The sequence below is a fragment of the Somniosus microcephalus genome, chromosome 14 (genome assembly GCF_052327205.1).
Source record: "Somniosus microcephalus isolate GS21.2 chromosome 14, FLI_Smic_1.0, whole genome shotgun sequence".
Classification (NCBI taxonomy): domain Eukaryota; kingdom Metazoa; phylum Chordata; class Chondrichthyes; order Squaliformes; family Somniosidae; genus Somniosus; species Somniosus microcephalus.
The window spans coordinates 25057897-25076242 of record NC_141000.1 but is presented as its reverse complement, the minus strand read 5'-3'; the positions used below and the strand labels follow the sequence as shown (position 1 = coordinate 25076242).

Below are 18346 nucleotides of genomic sequence, written 5' to 3'. Positions count from 1 at the left end.
CTCTCCCTCCTCCTCCTCCTCTCTCCCTCCTCCTCTCTCCCTCCTCCTCCTCCCTCCTCCTCTCTCCCTCCTCCTCTCCCCCTCCTCTCCCCCTCCTCCTCTCTCCCCCCTCCTCCTCCTCCTCTCTCCCCCTCCTCTCTCCCCCCTCCTCCTCCTCCTCTCTCCCCCCTCCTCCTCTCTCCCCCGAGCTCCTCTCTCCCCCCTCCTCCTCCGAGCTCCTCTCTCCCCCCTCCTCCTCCGAGCTCCTCTCTCCCCCCCTCCTCCTCCTCCGAGCTCCTCTCCCCCCTCCTCCTCCTCCGAGCTCCCCTCTCCCCCTCCTCCTCCTCCGAGCTCCCCTCTCCCCCCTCCTCCGAGCTCCTCTCTCCCCCCCTCCTCCTCCTCCGAGCTCCTCTCTTCCCCCTCCTCCCTCCTCTCGCCCCCCTCCTCCTCCGAGCTCCTCTCCCTCCTCCTCCGAGCTCCTCTCCCCCCTCCTCCGAGCTCCTCTGTTCCCCCTCCTCCTCCTCCTCCCTCCTCTCTCCCCCCTCCTCCCTCCTCTGTTCCCCCTCCTCCTCCTCCCTCCTCTCTCCCCCTCCCTCCCTCCTCTCTCCCCCCTCCTCTTCCTCCGAGCTCCTCTCCCCCCTCCTCCGAGCTCCTGTTCCCCCCTCCTCCTCCTCCGAGCTCCTCTCTCCCCCCTCCTCCTCCCTCCCCCCTCCTCCCCCCTCCGAGCTCCTCTCTTCCCCCTCCTCCGAGCTCCTCTCTTCCCCCGACTCCTCCTCCGAGCTCCTATCCTCTCCCCTCCTCCGCGCTCCTATCCTCTCCCCTCCTCCGAGCTCCTATCCTCTCCCCTCCTCCGAGCTCCTATCCTCTCCCCTCCTCCGAGCTCCTATCCTCTCCCCTCCTCCGAGCTCCTATCCTCTCCCCTCCTCCGAGCTCCTATCCTCTCCCCTCCTCCTCCTCCGAACTCCTATCTTCTCCCCTCCTCCTCCTCCGAACTCCTATCCTCTCCCCTCCTCCGAGCTCCTATTCTCTCCCCGCCCTCCGATCCCCTGACCTTCTCCACAGGAAGCTAATGAAAGCATGGTTGAAGCCGCAGGCTGCAGCACTGCGGCTAGGCGAATGCGCGCTTGGACCCTCCGGTGCGTGTGGGCGGTTCCTGTGGTTGCGGGATGGTGTTTAGGCTGCGTGCCCCCATACGGTGCGCCTGCGCAGAGGACACAGAAGACCCTGTGCAAATAATCGGTGATGTTAACCCGAGGCCTGGGCTGGGAAGGGGTGGTGGCTTCCCCACCTGGCCAGACCTGCTGAGAGCTGGATTTCGGACCAGAAGAGGCTCAAGTAAGTTTATATTTTCTTTTGCTTTTTTTTAAGGTTTCCTTGTGGGCCAGGAGGAGCTGGAGCGAGATTTCAGCCTCTTGCCGCTCAAAATCCCACTCCCGTCCACAGACCAGGTATTGATTCCTGCTGGATCTGGGCAGGAGTCCAACCTTCCAATAGTAAAATTAGACGCGGGAGCTAAAAATCTCTCTGGGCCTCCCGCAGCGCCAACGTGGGAGCTTGGTGCTCGTTCCACGCACCAATCCCACCTCCCCTTAAAATCGACCCTAATCTGCTCTAAACCCAATTTCAGATCAAATCTTTCTCCTTCCACTATTACTCATACGCTCATTTCTCCATGAACGGGCTTTAAAAAAAAATCCAGTAATTTAACAGCATTATCAACTTTCATTGAAACAGTGGATCAAAGTGCTGATATCACGTTGTCATAACAACGACCAGGCCAAAGGCCTGTTTAACTAAGATTCTGGGAGCTAAAGCTTGTCGTGGCGGGAATAATGTAGACAGTGTTCTACTGGAGTCACTCCTGATTAAAGGGCATGGTTGCAAAAATACCAAACGGAATTCCGCCTTTGCGGTGTTGACAACAGACTATCCGATCTTTCCAAAGCCAGGCTGTGTGAGGCCTGCACAACTCACTGTTTGTCTTTAGCCTGGAGGGTTCACTGTTGTGGCTGCCAGCCTGGTTTATGGCCTTGACAACGAAGATGTACTTGGTCCCGCTCTGAAGCCCGTGCACCGTGTAATGGTTCTGCTTGATGTTGGGAACAATCATCCAGCTGTCAACTGAGCTACACAAACCTGCAACAGAACCCAAAGGAGTTTTGGGAATATCTTTTACATCCACGTGAAAGCAATCTTAACACCCGCTATTGTGTACAATTAAATGCTGTTTAGCTAAGGAAATAGTAAATAGGAATGTAGGAATTGCTAGACAAAAACAGACCAATGTCCATCTGGTTCATCCAGGATGTGAGTCCTAGAAATCTCTGAATGAGAAAACATCAAAAGACCACTTAGACGGTTTCCAAATGTTGTTGAAGGCCCTGGATATTAGAAAATTGCGATCTAACAGATTTGCATCGGTGTCAGCCTTGGCTCAGTGGTAACACTCTTGTCTCTGAGTCAGAGCGTCATAGGTTCAAGTCCCAATCCAAAGACTTGAGCCCATAATCCAGTGCCGCACTGTCGGAGGTGTTGTCTTTCTGACGAGATGTTAAACTGAGGCCCTGTCTGCCCTGTCGGGTGAAAGTAAAAGTTCCCATGGCACTATTTGAATAAGAGCAGGGGAGTTTGACCAGTTTCCTAGGTAATATTTATCCCTCAATCAACATCACTAAAACAGATGATCTGGTCAGGATCTCATAGCTGTTCTTTCTTTCTTATTCACAGAGTTTCATCTTTTTCGCCTTTCTTGTCCTGAGGGCATTTATTCCTGGCTGGGGTATGGCTCGTTGGGCACCAGTTACCTTGTGGTGCTCGTCCAAATCACCACTATTTCTGTGCCAGCCTTGACAGTGAGTGTCAATAGGTTATGTAACCATGTGGGGCATCGCGGCCCAACCTGAAACAACACTACTACACCTCTCTGTACCGCCCATTCCTGGCAATAGCCATACAGTACCGCGGTAACTGTTTTTGGTGTGGTATTACAGAAAAACTATAGCAGATTTTTAACTGCTGCATTAAATACCCTCCACTCACTGCAAGTGGCATAGTGGTTAGCACTGTTGCCTCACAGCGCCAGGGACCCGGGTTCAAATCTGGCCTCGGGCGACTGTCTGTGTGGAGTTTGCACATTCTCCCCGTGTCTGCGTGGGTTTCCTCCGGGTGCTCCGGTTTCCTCCCACAGTCCAAAGATGTGCGGGTTAGGTTGATTTGGCCATGATAAATTGACCCTTAGTGTTAGGGGATTAAATACGTGGGGTTACGGGGATAGGGTGGGATATGTGTCGGTGCAGGCTCGATGGGCCGAAATGGCCTCTATCTGCACTGTGGGGATTCTGTGATTCTGTGTGATTCTTATCCAAATCCTTCTGTCAGTCTCACTGGATTTTAAGTTACGGAATTAGGCAATCGGTTGAAGGTATGGTTAAATTAAGCTCAGCTGATCAGGCAGCTGTAAGGGGATTGCGGGAAAAGCTGAAAGGAATACAGAGATAAAAACCAGGCCAAAGATATGAGCGACACTGAGAAAGTTACAGCAGCTCGCAGCTGCTACACTATTCTACCATGAGCAAGTGTTAAAACTCTAAACAACTGATGAGCACAAGTCAATTTTAATGCATGGATTCCTAACATGTGAGTCTTGGGGTAAGATGTGTGACTAATGGGGTAGTTTTCAGTTTTACCGAAAATCGGGCGGGCTCTGCAACGGGCGTGTGGTTAGCGCCCCCGTGACAAGGTGGGAAATTACCCGCTATACTCAGCAGAAAGAACTGAACTTGCAACAGTGTTAAATTGCTGTTCATGGACTTGCTTCCTTTGTCTCAGGAATTAGGGATGTCAACGCTGGTAGTTTTCAATCACATGATCTCCCACCTCCAATCGCCCCGGCCCCAGACTCCCGCCATTGGCCGCCCAACACGTTCATCCTCGCGATGCTCCGCCTTTCCTCGCCAACTGGAAAGCGAACAGATTGTTCATTACCCGATTGGACGATAGTGGACTGTCAGTCAAACAGCCTTTCCGTCCCCGCCTCCAATATTTTTAGAACTAAAACAAAAGTGTTCAACGAAAATGGGAAAAAAAAAACGACAATTCTTTTTAACAGCCCATGATTTTTCTCCCGGGGTTGCTTGCAGCAGAGAGATTAACCTTTAATTCCAGGAGACTCCAGGGCAATCCGGGAGGGTTGGCAACCCTATTGGAGACCCACAGCAACTTTTAACTTGGCCTGCTGGACATTTCCACATCTCTATTTCTCTTGATCTCTGAACGATAATTAATAACACTAATAGCAACTGTGAACTCACTAACTATGTTGGCGAGGCCGGTGAAAATGGTGTATTGAAGCTCATATGACACCACACTGAATTCATCATCGGAGGTCCAGTGAACCGTGATAGTATCATGCGACGCTGTGCACAGCTCCTCTCGAATAGCTGGTGGATTTGGCGCTGGAAAGACAAACACAAATTGAGACAAATGCTTGACCGTTCTAACAGTTGCTGCAATTACCGCCCCCCGCAACCCCTATTCGCCTCAATGATTCAAAGTGTAAACCTCTTTAAGCTGCAAGTAAAATTAATTATAATTAAGGGCAATAGGGTATTTCAGGACAAATTTAGTTTCTAATATTTTCTAAAATGGCAATGATTCACCACACTCTCCACTTTTAAAGCTCAAGGTGTCAGTATATCCATTAATATATTAACAATGTCATGTCTGTACAGTTAAACATCCACCCCTTCTACCACCGGTGTACCGTGGCTGCACTACCTAGAAGGACAAGGGCAGCAGATGCATGGGAACACCATCACCTCCAAGTTCCCCTCCAAGTCACACACCATCCTGACTTGGAAGTATATCGCCGATCCTTCATCGTCGCTGGGTCAAAATCCTGGAACTCCCTCCCTAACAGCACTGTGGGAGTACCTTCACCACACGGACTGCAGCGGTTCAAGAAGGAAGCTCACCACCACCTTCTCAAGGGCAACTGGGGATAGGCAATAAATGCCAGCCTTGCCAGCAATGTCCACATCCTGAGAATTAATTTTTTTTTAAAAAGCTTCCCGTCTATAAAACCTTACTTCCTGTTTTCACGTTTTTGTGTCAACATTTCCCCCATTATAAACTTCTATGTCAACATTTAAAATTGAAACTGCTTATGCAAACCCATCACGCTGTAATTACACCCTCCAACCAGAGCTGCTGCTGTAGCACCTCAGTCTTGCACAGAAACTCCTATGCTCCAACCAAGTCTAGTTCTCTACTTTCTAAATTGCTGTAAATTTTGCTATTAAGCTGTAAGTAATGTCAAAGTAGTATAGAAAAATAATGAATGGAGACCAAATTACATCTGCATGTCCTGGTTGTAATATCCACGCCCTCTAACCTTGCTTCACCTGAAGACCAGACTTGATCTTGACGCCCCATGTGCAAGTCTGTGATTGCTGGGGGCCAATTGAAATTTTCAAGACTGAGATCGATAGATTCATATTAGGTAAGGGTATTAAAGGATATGGATCAAAGGCGGGTAAATGGAGTCGAGGTGCAGATCATCAGTGATCTAATTGGCTGTTCGAACAGGCTGGAGGAGCTGAATGAGCTACTCCTGTTTTTAATGTTCCTAACCCCATGGGAGATCAATCAACACTTATTAAGCAGCTATGAACAGGAATTACTGTTAGCTGTGTGAAGAATGTAAGATAGCCCACTGAGAATTTTGGTTAGATGAATTGAAAAAGTCTCAGTGAGGTAGGGTTACAGTGAATATCTCAACTAGTGAAAGTGGAGATAGAGAATCATCAGGCTAATTTCCCGCTCCGATTTGGGACCCACACCCGCCGAGTGTGTGGAAATTCGGAAGTGGCACAGCTCACCATTTGCCACTGTTAAAATGGTTGGAAAGTTGTCGACAGTAAATTCCTAAATTCACTTCTGGAGGCCCAGTCTCCAAATCTCTTACCTGTGAGGTAATCAAGGTTTTCCAGCATCTTCTTTTCCCGTGAGAAGTCTAATGCAAACGTGTCGAATGTATCGTTTAGGTTGATTTCTGGGATAAGCACTTGAGAAGATGCAGTTGCCATGGAGACTCTGCATAGAAAAAAAACAGGCAAGAGATTTTTTTTTAAATTTGATTTCACTAGCTGATCTCCCATGACTATATTTAAAAAGTGCTTCACTGGCTATGAAGCGCTTTGAAACATAGAAAAACATGAGCAGGAGTAGGCCATTCGGCCCTTCGAGCCTGCTCCGCCATTCAATATGATCATGGCTGATCCTCTATCTCAATACCATATTCTCGCTCTCTCCCCATACCCCTTGATGCCTTTTTTGTCTAGAAATCTATCTATCTCCTTCTTAAATATATTCAGTGACTTGGCCTCCACAGCCTTCTGTGGTAGAGAATTCCACAGGTTCACCACCCTCTGAGTGAAGACATTTCTCATCTCAGTCCTAAATGTCCTGCCCCGTATCCAGAGACTGTGACACCTTGTTCTAGACCCCCCAGCCAGGGGAAATATCCTCCCTGCATCCAGTCTGTCTAGCCCTGTCAGAATTATATACATTTCAATGAGATCCCCTCATTCTTCTAAACTCTAGTGAATACAGGACTAGTCGGCCCAATCTCTCCTCATACAACAGTCCTGCCATCCCAGGAATCAGCCCGGTGAACCTTCGCTGCACTCCCTCTATGGCAAGTATATCCTTTCTTAGGTAAGGAGACCAAAACTGCACACAGTACTCCAGGTGTGGTCTCACCAAGGCCCTGTATAACTGTAGTAAGACATCCTTGCTCCTGTACTCAAATCTTCTTGCAATGAAGGCCAACATACCATTTGCTTTCCTAACTGCTTGCTGCACCTGCATGTTTGCTTTCAGTGACTGGTGTACAAGGGCACCCAGATCCCTTTGTACATCAACATTTCCCAATCTATCAGCATTTAAATAATACTCTGCCTTTCTGTTTTTCCTACCGAAGTGGATAACTTCACATTTATACTGCATCTGCCATGTATTTGCCCACTCGCTCAACTTGTCTAAATCGCCTTGAAGCATCTTTGCATCCTCCTCACAACTCCACCTAGTTTCGTGTCGTCAGCAAACTGGGAAATATTACATTTGGTTCCCTCATCCAAATCATTGATTCACAATGTATGTGAATCAATGATTTGGATGAGGGAACCAAATGTAATATTTCCAAGTTTGCTGACATTCCATGGTCATGTAAGATGCTATATAAATGCAAGTCTTTCTTTACCATGAGAATTAGAAATATCACACTGATGCAGTGGGTACTGCTCTTCTGAGGTGGGGGTTAGGACAAGTTAAAGAAAAACTTGCATTTATATAGCGCCTTTCACGACCTCAGGATGCCCCAAAGCGCTTTACAGCCAATGAAGTACTTTCGAAGTGTAGTCACTGTTGTAATGTAGGGAAACACCGTTGGTAAGCTTCTGGAAGAAGCTTTATCCTGCATCTAATCCATTCTAACTCCCCATTTGAAGGGTTGTTACTGAAATGTTTCATTTTCCAACACCAATACCCCTCGTTTTGACAAGCACAATAGTTAGTAAGAGACTGAAAAGGATGTTAAATTAATAATAGTGTCTTTTATGTTCATAGTCTAAACCAAAGGAAACATTTGCTGGGCTATGGGGAAAGAGCAGAGGAGTTGGACTAATTGGATAGCTCGTTGAGAGCTGGCACAGGCACGAGGGGCTGAATGGCCTCCTTCTGTGTTAGAAGATTCTATGAAACCACACTTGTGCCCTTCAATATAGCTGCAAGGTCTCCAGTTATTTACTCGAGAGATGAATGACATTTCTCTTTAAAATTTCATGCCGAATAGAATCAATTTTCAAACTAAATTCCCCCTCCAGGATTATTTTGCATGGATTACGCTCTGAAACAGTTCTCGATCATTGTTTCTGTCAAACTATTTGACATTATGCTGCTAATGGCCAAGAATATTCATTGATGAACTGGAAAAGAAGCCCATGACACATAAGCAACCTGCAGCAAATTAGACTTGACTTGTCATTTGTTCTGCTTTGCACCTCTTTGTGACTTCAGGCCTCGACACGCATGTGTGCGGTTTTGTAACTCGTTGAAACAAAAAAAATCTCCCCGAGCCTCATATGTGTCAGAGTTCTAATGCTCCGTGGCACGCGACTATTCCGAAAGCGTGTTGAATGCGCACATTTTCTCATTTTTGAACATCAGATATATAGAGGGCAGGCTCCAAAGGGGACCCTCACTGCCAATTGCATTGACTGAGCAGGGTAGATTTTCCGATGTCTTATAGAGTGGGTGTACGATGCGCATTGCCAAGGGGCGGAGACCAGTTACTCCAGCTCATTGCCCGTTTAGTACCCCACTGAATTTTCTGGCCGGGTTCTCAAGTGGTGCCAGAAGTGGCTGCCAGTTCCCCGGTTGCAACATTTTAAATGAGGTCCCGACAGCATAATTGAAACATTAATGCAATCTTCCTCAGTTTGTGCAGAATAGCACCGAGTCACAAACCTGCCCATATAAAGGGGGCATTGGGGGGTTGCCAGGCGCTGTGTTATCTGTGGAAGTGTACATAAAAAGAGGCCTTTTTTTGTAATTTGAGCCTTTTTTTAGGCTGTTATTTTTTTTAATGTTTCCCCCGTCGGAATTTAATTACTCATGGGGCCCTGTGCACAATGGAATACCTCCTCCTCCGCCACCCTCTCTCCTTCATTCCCTTCTACCCTCCTTTCTCCTTATCCCCCTCCCATGTGCCTCCTCCCCGACCTTGCTCCAATTATTCCCTCCACTCTCGCACCCTGCTTGACCTAAATACTGCACTCGGTCTGTGACTCCCCAAGTGAACTCCGCACAAGATTGATGCTGCTACCAACATTGTTGTCCACCAAATGTAACCATTTAACTTTCATTTTAACCATCGCCCTTTCAGAACTGCTTAACTGTGATTCTCCTGCCCCCGCCCCTCTCCGGCGGGCTCTCAACAGCATGAGGTGGCAACTCAAACATTACGTCAGCCAAGCTGATCCGGCACAAGGCTGGAGAACATAGGAACAGGAGTAGGTTGTTCAGCCTCTCGAGCCTGTTCTGGCATTCAATTAGATCATGGCTGATCTGCACCTCGATTCCATTTTCCCACCTTTTGATCCATATCCCTTGAAACCCTAACCCAACAAAAATCTATCGATCTCAGTCTTGAAAATTGCAATGGACCCCCAGCATTCGCAGACTTTTGGGGGGGGCGGTGGGTGGGGGGGGAAAGAGAGTTCCAGATTTCCACTCCCCTATGTGTGAAAAATTGTTTCCTGATTGCCCTCCAATGACCTGTCTCTAACTTTAAGACTGTGGCCTCTTGCTCTGGATTCGCCCACTCGAGGAGATAGCTTCTCTGTATCTACTCTATCGAATCCCTTTATCATTTTAAACACCTCAATTAGATCACCCCTTAATCTTCTATAGTCAAGGGAATACAAGCCAAGTTTATGCAACCAATCCTTATAATTTAACCCTTTAAGCCCCAGTATCATTCTGGTGAATCTGCGCTGCACCCCTTCCTGAGGGGAACGGTGCCCAGAACTGAATGCTCTACTGGGGTCTAACCAAGGGCAGGTAGCCTCCCTTGAAGCATCACTTCCTCCCCTCTGCATTGAACAATACCACCCAACTCCCAATGTGGAGTGGCTGTGCCCTTTGCCATCAGCCCAGTCCATCCACTCCACATTGCAAAGGGGTATAAATCGGGGCTTCACTGAAGAGTCCTACTTTAAAAATGAAAACTTTAAGGAAAGGAATGAACTGGCATTTATACAGCACCTTTCACAACCTCAGGACGTCCCAAACCAATGAAGTACTTTTGACGTGTAGTCACTATTGTCACGTTAGGAAAGGCGGCAGCCAATGTGTGCACAGCAAGATCCCACAAACAGCAATGTGATAATGAGCAGGTAATCCCTGTTTTAGGGATAAGTATGTGCCAGGAGCACAAGTCCCCTCTTCTTCCAAGAGTGCCATGGGAGTTTTTACATCCCCCTGAGGAGAGGGATGAACTGGATAACTTACCTGAAAATCGGCACCTCCGTCAGTGCAGCACTCCCTCAGCACTGCACTGGAGTGTCAGCTTGGATTTTGTGCTCAAGTCTCTGGAGTGGGGCTTGAACCCACGACTTTCTGACTCCGAGGCAAGAGTGCTGCCCACTGAGCCACGGCCGATACCTCAAGGGGGACCATGGTGGAAGTCTGATCAGTGACGGGACTGACCCACAGAGTCACCATTCGCCTTTAAACAGCTGCCAGCCCCACATGGGCATCGGCTCAGGGAGTTTGTTGAACCCTACAGCGAGAGGGAGCTGAATTAACAAGCCGGTGAGTGACTGGGTTAATGATTACACCTCTGCTAATGTTAATCCAACTTCACTGCACAGGAGATGTACTCATCACGACAGGCTATTAAAAGATAATTGTGAATCTTTGTAATCGCTCAGTTTTTAAAAGGATATTGACAGTAGAACTTCAACAGGAGCGAGAACTGTTCTTTATGTTACTATAGCAGCTAAAGAGACAGGGTGAATATAACCCTTTTTTACAGCTCTGTACTTTGACTTATTGGTTTTCCTTGCGTGTCTGAAAAACATTTGTCCTGTTGTTCCGTATTCTACTCACTAACAGTGCTTATTTTACTGGGGTCTTGTTCCATGAACAGGTCGTTAACTTGCTGATCTTTTCCCAGCAATATTGCTTTTTGCGCTGGGCGTGGTTATGATGGATGTTCCGTCTCGTTTAATGCGGGTAATAGCTGACTGAGGAATGAATTGCAGTTTCATGCATCAGTCAGCTTGATGAACTTCTTTATTTTCAGTAAAAGAAAAGACTTGTATTTCTATGGCACCTTTCACAACCCAAGGACGGGCCAAAGCATTTTACAGCCAATGAACGACTTTTTTTTTTGTAGTGTTGTCACTGTTGTAATGTAGGAAACACGGCAGCCAAATTGCGCCTAGCAATAAGATAAATGACCAGATCATTTGTTTTAATGATATCGTTTGAGGGATGATAATCAGCACCTCAAGACAGTGCAGCAGAGGGCTCCTTCCGTACTGCCCCGCCGACAGTGCGGCGCTCCCTCAGTACTGCCTCTCCGACAGTGCGGCGCTCCCTCAGTACTGCCCCGCCGACAGTGCGGCGCTCCCTCAGTACTGCCCCGCCGACAGTGCGGCGCTCCCTCAGTACTGCCCCGCCGACAGTGCGGCGCTCCCTCACTACTGCCCCGCCGACAGTGCGGCGCTCCCTCAGTACTGCCCCGCCGACAGTGCGGCGCTCCCTCAGTACTGCCCCGCCGACAGTGCGGCGCTCCCTCAGTACTGCCTCTCCGACAGTGCGGCGCTCCCTCAGTACTGCCCCTCCGACAGTGCAGCGCTCCCTCAGTACTGCCCCGCCGACAGTGCGGCGCTCCCTCAGTACTGCCTCTCCGACAGTGCGGCTCAGCACTGCACTGGAGTGTCAGCCTAGATTTTTGTGCTCAAGTCTCTGGAGTGGGACTTGAACCCACGACCTCCTGGTTCAGAGCCAAAGGTTGCTGAGAAGTTTGTTAGTCCAGCCAGCCAACTGCAAGGGTATTTTTCATTATCATTGTGAAACTCCATTTGAATGCAATCCGTCATGACATTCTTTGAGAAGAACACCAAATGAGGAGCTGTGGCTGCAGACTGGGTGAGCTCATTTGAACATTTAGGGGCTTTATTGTGCATTAATGCAAGCTTCTCTGCCAACTGGATCAGTTGCATGTCTTAATCCCCTGATTGCTGATAATGAATAACAGTTAAGAGTGCTGGGATCAGATTACTGGGAAAAATGCTCTTTTGGTTTTAAAATAGGAAGAAAGGACTGAAACAGGATTTTGGAATGTTTAATTGACTGTTTCTCTAAAGCCTCTCCACCGTTGTCCAGCTGGGTGGAATTGCACTCGCCTAGTTCCATTCCTATCTATCCAGTCGTATTTCTCATTTCTCCTATTTCTCATCTACATGCTGCCCCTTGGCGACATCATCCGAAAACACAGCATCAGTTTCCACATGTACACTGACACCCAGCTCTACCTCATCACCACTTCTCTCGACCCCTCCACAGTCTCTAAATTGTCAGACTGCTTGTCTGACATCCAGTTCTGGATGAGCAGAAATTTTCTCCAATTAAATATTGGAAAGACCGAAGCCACTGTCTTTGGGACCCGCCACAGACTGTTCCCTAGCCACTGACTCCATCCCTCTCCCTAACATCTGTCTGAGGCTGAACCACATTGTTCGCAACCTTGGTGTCATATTTGACCCTGAAATGAGCTTCCGACCACATATCCGCAGCATAACTAAGACTGCCTATTTCCACCTCCGTAACATCGCCCGTCTCTGCCCTTGCCTCAGCTCATCCGCTGCTGAAACCCTCATCCATGCCTTTGTTACCTCTAGACTTCACTATTCCAACGCACTCCTGGCTGGTCTCCCACATTCTACCCTATGTAAACATGAGGTCATCCAAAACTCGGCTGCCTGTGTCCTAACTCGCACCAAGTCCCGTTCACCCATCACCCCTGTGCTCGTTGACCTACATTGGTTCCCGGTTACGCAACGCCTCGATTTCAAAATTCTCATTCTTGCTTTCAAATCCCTCCATGGCCTCGGCCCTCCCTATCTCTAATCTCCTCCAGCCCCTCCCCCCTCCCCGAGATATCTGCGCTCCTCTAATTCTGCCCTCGAGCATCCCTGATTATAATCGCTCCACCATTGGTGGCCGTGCCTTCTGTTGCCTGGGCCCTAAGCTCTGGAATTCCCTCCCTAAACCTCCCAGCCTCTCTACCTCCTTTAAGATGCTCCTCAAAACTTACCTCTTTGACCAAGCTTTTGGTCACCTGCCCTATTTATCCTTATGTGGCTCGGTGTCAAATTTTTTGTTTTATTATACTCCTGTGAAGCGCCTTGGGATGCTGTACTACATTAATGGCGCTATATAAATACAAGTTGTTGTTGTTCGACATAGACATAGACATAGAAGATAGGAGCAGGAGTAGGCCATTCGGCCCCTCAAGCCTGCTCCGCCATTCAATGCAATCATGGCTGATCATCCAAATTCAGTACCCAGTCCCTGCTTTCTCCCCATATCCCTTGATCCCTTTAGCCTTAAGAAATATATCCAACTCCTTCTTGAATATATTTAATGAACTGGCCTCCACCGCCTTCTGTGGTAGAGAATTCCACAGGTTCACCACTCTCTGGGTGAAGAAATTCCTCCTCATCTCTGTCCTAAATGGCCTACCCTTTATCCTTAGGCTGTGTCCCCTGGTTCTGGATTCCCCGACCATCGGGAACATCCTCCCTGCATCTAGTCTGTCCAGTCCTGTCAGAATTTTATACGTTTCAATGAGATCCCCTCTCATTCTTCTAAACTCCAGTGAGTACAAGCCCAATCGACCCAATCTCTCCTCATACGTCATTCCTGCCATCCCAGGTATCAGCCTGGTGAATCTTCGCTGAACTCCTTCCATGGCAAGAACATCCTTCCTCAGATAAGGCGACCAAGACTGCACACAATACTCACGATGTGGTCTCACCAAGGCCCTGTACAACTGCAGCAAGACATCCGTGTTCCTGTACTCAAACCCTCTCGCTTCGAAGGCCAACATACCATTTGCCTTGTTGTTGTTGTCGTAGCCAGAGAATCACCTGCAATGGTTTCTCTTCCCGTTCCCGCACCTCTGGAGTCCACCAACGATCTATCCTTGGGCCTCTCCTATTTCTCATCTACCTGCTGCCCCTCAGCGACATCATCCGAAAACACACGCTCAGATTCCACATGTATGCAGACGACACCCAGCTCTACCTCACAACCACCTCTCTCGACCCATCCACTGCCTCCGGTTTGTCACACTGTCTGACATCCAGCGCTGGATGAGCAGAAATTTACTCCAATTAATACCCTGCCACAAACTTCGTTCCCTAGCCCCCAACTTCAACCCTCTCCCTGGCCACTGACTGAGACTGAACAAGACCGCTCGCAACCTTTGTGTCCGAATTGACTTGGAGCTGAGCTTCCGACCCCATATCCTTTCCATCACCAAGCCCGGCTACTTCCACCTCCGTAACACTGCCCGACTCCGACCCTGCCTCAGCTCATCTGCTGCTGAAACCTTCATCCATGCCTTTGTTACCTCCAGACTTGACTATTCCAACGCTCTCTTGGTCAGCATCGCAACTTGCACCCTCCGTAAACTTCAGCTCAATCAAAACTCTGCTGCCCGTATCTTAACTCACACCAAGTCCCGTTCACCCATCACCCCTGTGGTCGCCGACCTACATTGGCTCCCAGTCCAGCAAGGCCTCGATTTTAAGATTCTCATCCTTGTTTCCAAATCCCTCCGTGGCCTTACCTCTCCTTTTCTCTGTAATCTACTTCAGTCCTACAGCCAATGTCCCCTCTTATTTTTTTAGGTGCCGTGTGGCCCCTTTAAGGACTCTTTTGTATTGATTTTCAGAATTTCTAAGTGACAAGATGATCTTGGCTGACACTCCAGTGCGGTACCGAGGAAATGCTGCACTGTTGGAGGTGCTGTCCTTCAGATGAGATGTTAAACCGAGGCCCCATCTGTCATCTCAGGTAGACGTAAAACTTCCCACGGCACTATTTGAAGAGCAGGGGAGTTCTCCCAGCCAGCATCTGAGGGGCTGAATAGCTGACTCCTGTTCCTATGTTCCCAAGGCTGGCATTTATTGCCCATCCCCAGTTGCCCCGAGAAGGTGGTGGTGGGCCTTCTTCCTGAACCATTCAGCAGTTTGATACAACTGAGTGTCTTGCTGGGCCATTCCAGAGGGCAGTTAAGAGTCAACCACATTGCTGTGGGTCTGGAGTCACATATAGACCAGACCGGGTAAGGGCAGCAGATTTCCTTCCCTAAAGGGCATTAGTGAACCAGATGGGAATTTACAACAATCCAACTGCTTCACGGTCACTTTTACTGTTTTACTGACGCCAGCTTTTTATTTCCAGCATTTTTTTTAAGCTAAATTCAAAATCGCAAACTGCCATGGTGGGATTTGCACTCATGTTCCATCAATTGTTAGTCCAGGTTTCTGGATCACTGGTGCAGTAACATATAACCGTTACACCACTGTACCTGTGGGGAGCAGGGGATTAGCCTGGAAAATGAAATACATTCAGCAACTAATACTTTAATAGAAATATGAGTGTACTGGAATGAAATGAGAAGTCCCGAGCAAGGCTTGGAAAGGTGAAAGGTTCCACTCACAAGGATGAGATGGTAGCGTGAAGAACAGTCAGTCAGTCAACAGGGTCATTATGAAACCAGAAAACAACTGACCGTCACTGTGCTCCCTTACCTTTCAGAGATATTTTTAGCCGTCTGCAGGAAGCGAGCGTGATCATTCTCTTTCAGCGTCTGCTCTGCTTGAGTGATGAGGGACCCAGATCGTTCAATGCACTGCTTGCAGTTGGCGATCTGCTGGGCCAGTTTCCGCAGTCGCACGACCTTCAATGAAAAGAAAAGAGCTCAGACGAAGGACATTGGGGTACTTCTATCTGCTTCACACATACACATTTTCCATTGCACACTCTCTTTTGAACCGGGGGGGGGAGAAGTGGAGAAATCTTTTTATGCAGCAAGTTGTGATGATGTGGAATGCACTGCCTGAAAGAGTGGTGGAAGCAGATTCAATAGTGACATTCAAAAGAGTAATGGGTAAACACTTGAAAAGGAAAAAAAAATGCAGGGCTATGGGGAAAGAGCGGGACTAATTGGATAGTTCTTTCAAAGAGCCAGCATGGGCATGGTGGGCCGAATGGCCTCCTCCTGTGCTGTTTGATTCTATGAATGATAGCACAGCTGGAAGCAGAAAAGTATTGATTCATTCAAATGTAAATGAGACAAATTTCTTTCAGAAAATAACATTATGGGATACAGCAAACGAGTAATTCGAGACATGACATGTGTTAAGTGTCGCATGATAGGAAGGAACAGGTGACTTTGGACCTACGGGCCTCAATTTTAACCGTAATCTGCCCCCGCCCACCGGAAACCACTCCTTTCCTGTCCTGGTCTGGCTGACTGTAATGTTAATTCAATGGCGACTAGGACACCCGCCCCAATCCAGCAGGGTCCCCTTTAAACATGCAAATCAGGCTCAGATGACATCATCAGGGTCCAAGCTGCCATTTTAATCGAGACCCGAGCTGGGGAGGAGGTGGTGACTTCAGTGCCTGGCCAAACCTGCTGGGAACTGGATCGTGAGCCAGAGGAGGCCAAGAAGGTAGGATTTTAATTTTTTTTAAAGTTTCCTTGTGGGCCATGAGGAGCACGAAACCTTGGGCCTCCCTTGCCCCGGGTCCACCTACACCTGCCCCAATTGCGATCACCTCTGGATCCCACCCGCCCCCCACCCCTTACCTGACTGCTGGGGTGTTCTCCCGGGTCCCCAGTGACGGCCTCCTACCGTCCGAATGCCCATTCCTGCGCACTGGCCAGCCAGTGATATCTGCCAGGTTGGATGGAGAATTGGACCCTAGATATGGAAATGAGGCCCGGGAGTTCAGCCCCGATATTAACTGGGATGGGATTACCAAGTTTGGGGGGCACACAGGAAGGAGTTCTGGTTGGGATCGGGTTTCCCCAAACAATGTGGAGCTTTAACTCCCTAATTCCCTCTAGTCCTCGAAGTGTGTGTTTGTCGCTCGCCCCGGCCCCTCGCACAGACTGATTACTACCACAAATTAAAATCAAGGCCATGGTTTCCAAAGCTCTGCACCACTGGGGGTTTTCCTTGCCTCGTGTCTGGGTCTGTTGTAGACTAATTGATAGAGAGTGATTGCCATAATTAGTCAACAACTCCATTATTGTTGGATCAAGCGACTACCGGGATGGTAGATGAACTAGATGGACCGTGGTCATTTTTCAACTAGCAATTCTTATTTTTCTACGAAAGCTCTTGGGGCAATAATTGGCTCGCGCCCCCTTTGGGGCGATAACTTCGCACTACTTTTAGTGCCCCGAAAAGGTCTACACCCCCGTGCTTGAAATTGAATGCTAGCTCCCCAAGCAGGTGGCGGGGTGCGGCTGGAAGCACTCCCCCTCCCTCTTGAGGTGCTCCCGTTCAATATCGCTGCGCTATGTGCCGCAGTGCCATGCACGCTGGCGCGTAGTGCCACGGTACTGCAGGCCTTGCTCCCCTTATTAAAGGGGTGGTGCCTTGCACAGTGCGAACCAGGGCCCAGCTGGGCCACCAGAGAGCGGGATGTCGGCAAAAGAGCCCGGCACTCAAGAGGAGTGCCGGGCTGACGGATTGTGGCCGGCACCCTGCGGGGGGACGTCAGAGGGGGCAGGTGCTGGCAGGCGGTCCACAAAAAAAATGGCCGCCCAGCACCTGCCGTTTAATTATCGCTGCCCTGGCTGCAAGAACGTCCCCCTGACCTTGTCAGACATAGTGTCCGGTGGTACGTCAGGGGGCACGACCCAAGTTTGCGGCCGGGGAGCTGCGCACGGCAATGATGTCATCGCCGGAGGCGCAGTGCCGCGGGGCGCTACTGGCTACCACCGCCACTAACCTCCTGCTGAATTTCACAGGAGGCGCTAGTAGCGCCGCGCCCTAGTTGCTTTGCCCCCTTGTATTTGCAAAAGGAATATTGAAGCTCTAACTGAGCCAAAATCAATTAGCAAGAACATAGAGGTTACAACTCAATATTAAAAATACGCTGCTTTTATATGACCTATTTTTACTGTTCCTGTCCAGGGATAGTAACCCTTATGCATGTTTTCCCCTTTTATGTTTACAGTGTAGTGCTGGTACACTGGACTCCATCGTGGAATGTGGAGACTCAGTTAATAAATCAATGGAAACTGTGGCCTAGAATTTGGTTCCATGCAATATTGGGCCTTGGGCTTCATTTACATCAGACCAATGAGCTGCAGACACCTGCTGGGGGCCCCAGGCAGCTCGGCGGCAAAGGACAATTGAATTTGAGGCTGCTATGTTGCCGGTAGGTCTTGGTCACCGAGAAAGGGGTTGACTGGATGAGGGGGAGATAGGAAGGGGGAGCAATTAGGAGAGGGGGTAGAGGCAGTGATCGGGAGGGGCGAGCAGTGGCCGACAGCAGCCTGTGGGTTTATTGCGGAGCTGAGAGGAGCACTCCTGCATTCAGGTAAGTATTTTATTAAAATGTACCTTTCTGTTGGCGGCCTGCAGCAGCCTCATTAAGGACCACCAGTTAGGCCGTCTGTATTCCACATTTTCCTGAACACAGCCAGCATGGAATGCACGCTAGGCCACTGATTTGCATATGCGCCTGATTCAGGCACAGGCCC

General features: G+C 48.9%; 1 protein-coding gene across 3 annotated transcripts in view; it reads right to left on the bottom strand.

Annotated features, from left to right (window-relative positions):
* LOC147107381 (E3 ubiquitin-protein ligase Midline-1) overlaps positions 1 to 18346 on the bottom strand; it is a 202917-nt gene that overhangs the window by 32808 nt on the left and 151763 nt on the right. For all 3 annotated transcript variants that reach the window (XM_086006367.1, XM_086006369.1, XM_086006368.1), the window contains exons 5-8: positions 15372 to 15520; positions 5945 to 6072; positions 4290 to 4433; positions 1954 to 2115 (exon numbers count right to left, since the gene is read on the bottom strand). In XM_086006367.1, the coding sequence (XP_085862493.1) occupies positions 1954 to 2115; positions 4290 to 4433; positions 5945 to 6072; positions 15372 to 15520 (583 nt within the window). The remainder of the gene's footprint in view (positions 1 to 1953; positions 2116 to 4289; positions 4434 to 5944; positions 6073 to 15371; positions 15521 to 18346) is intronic.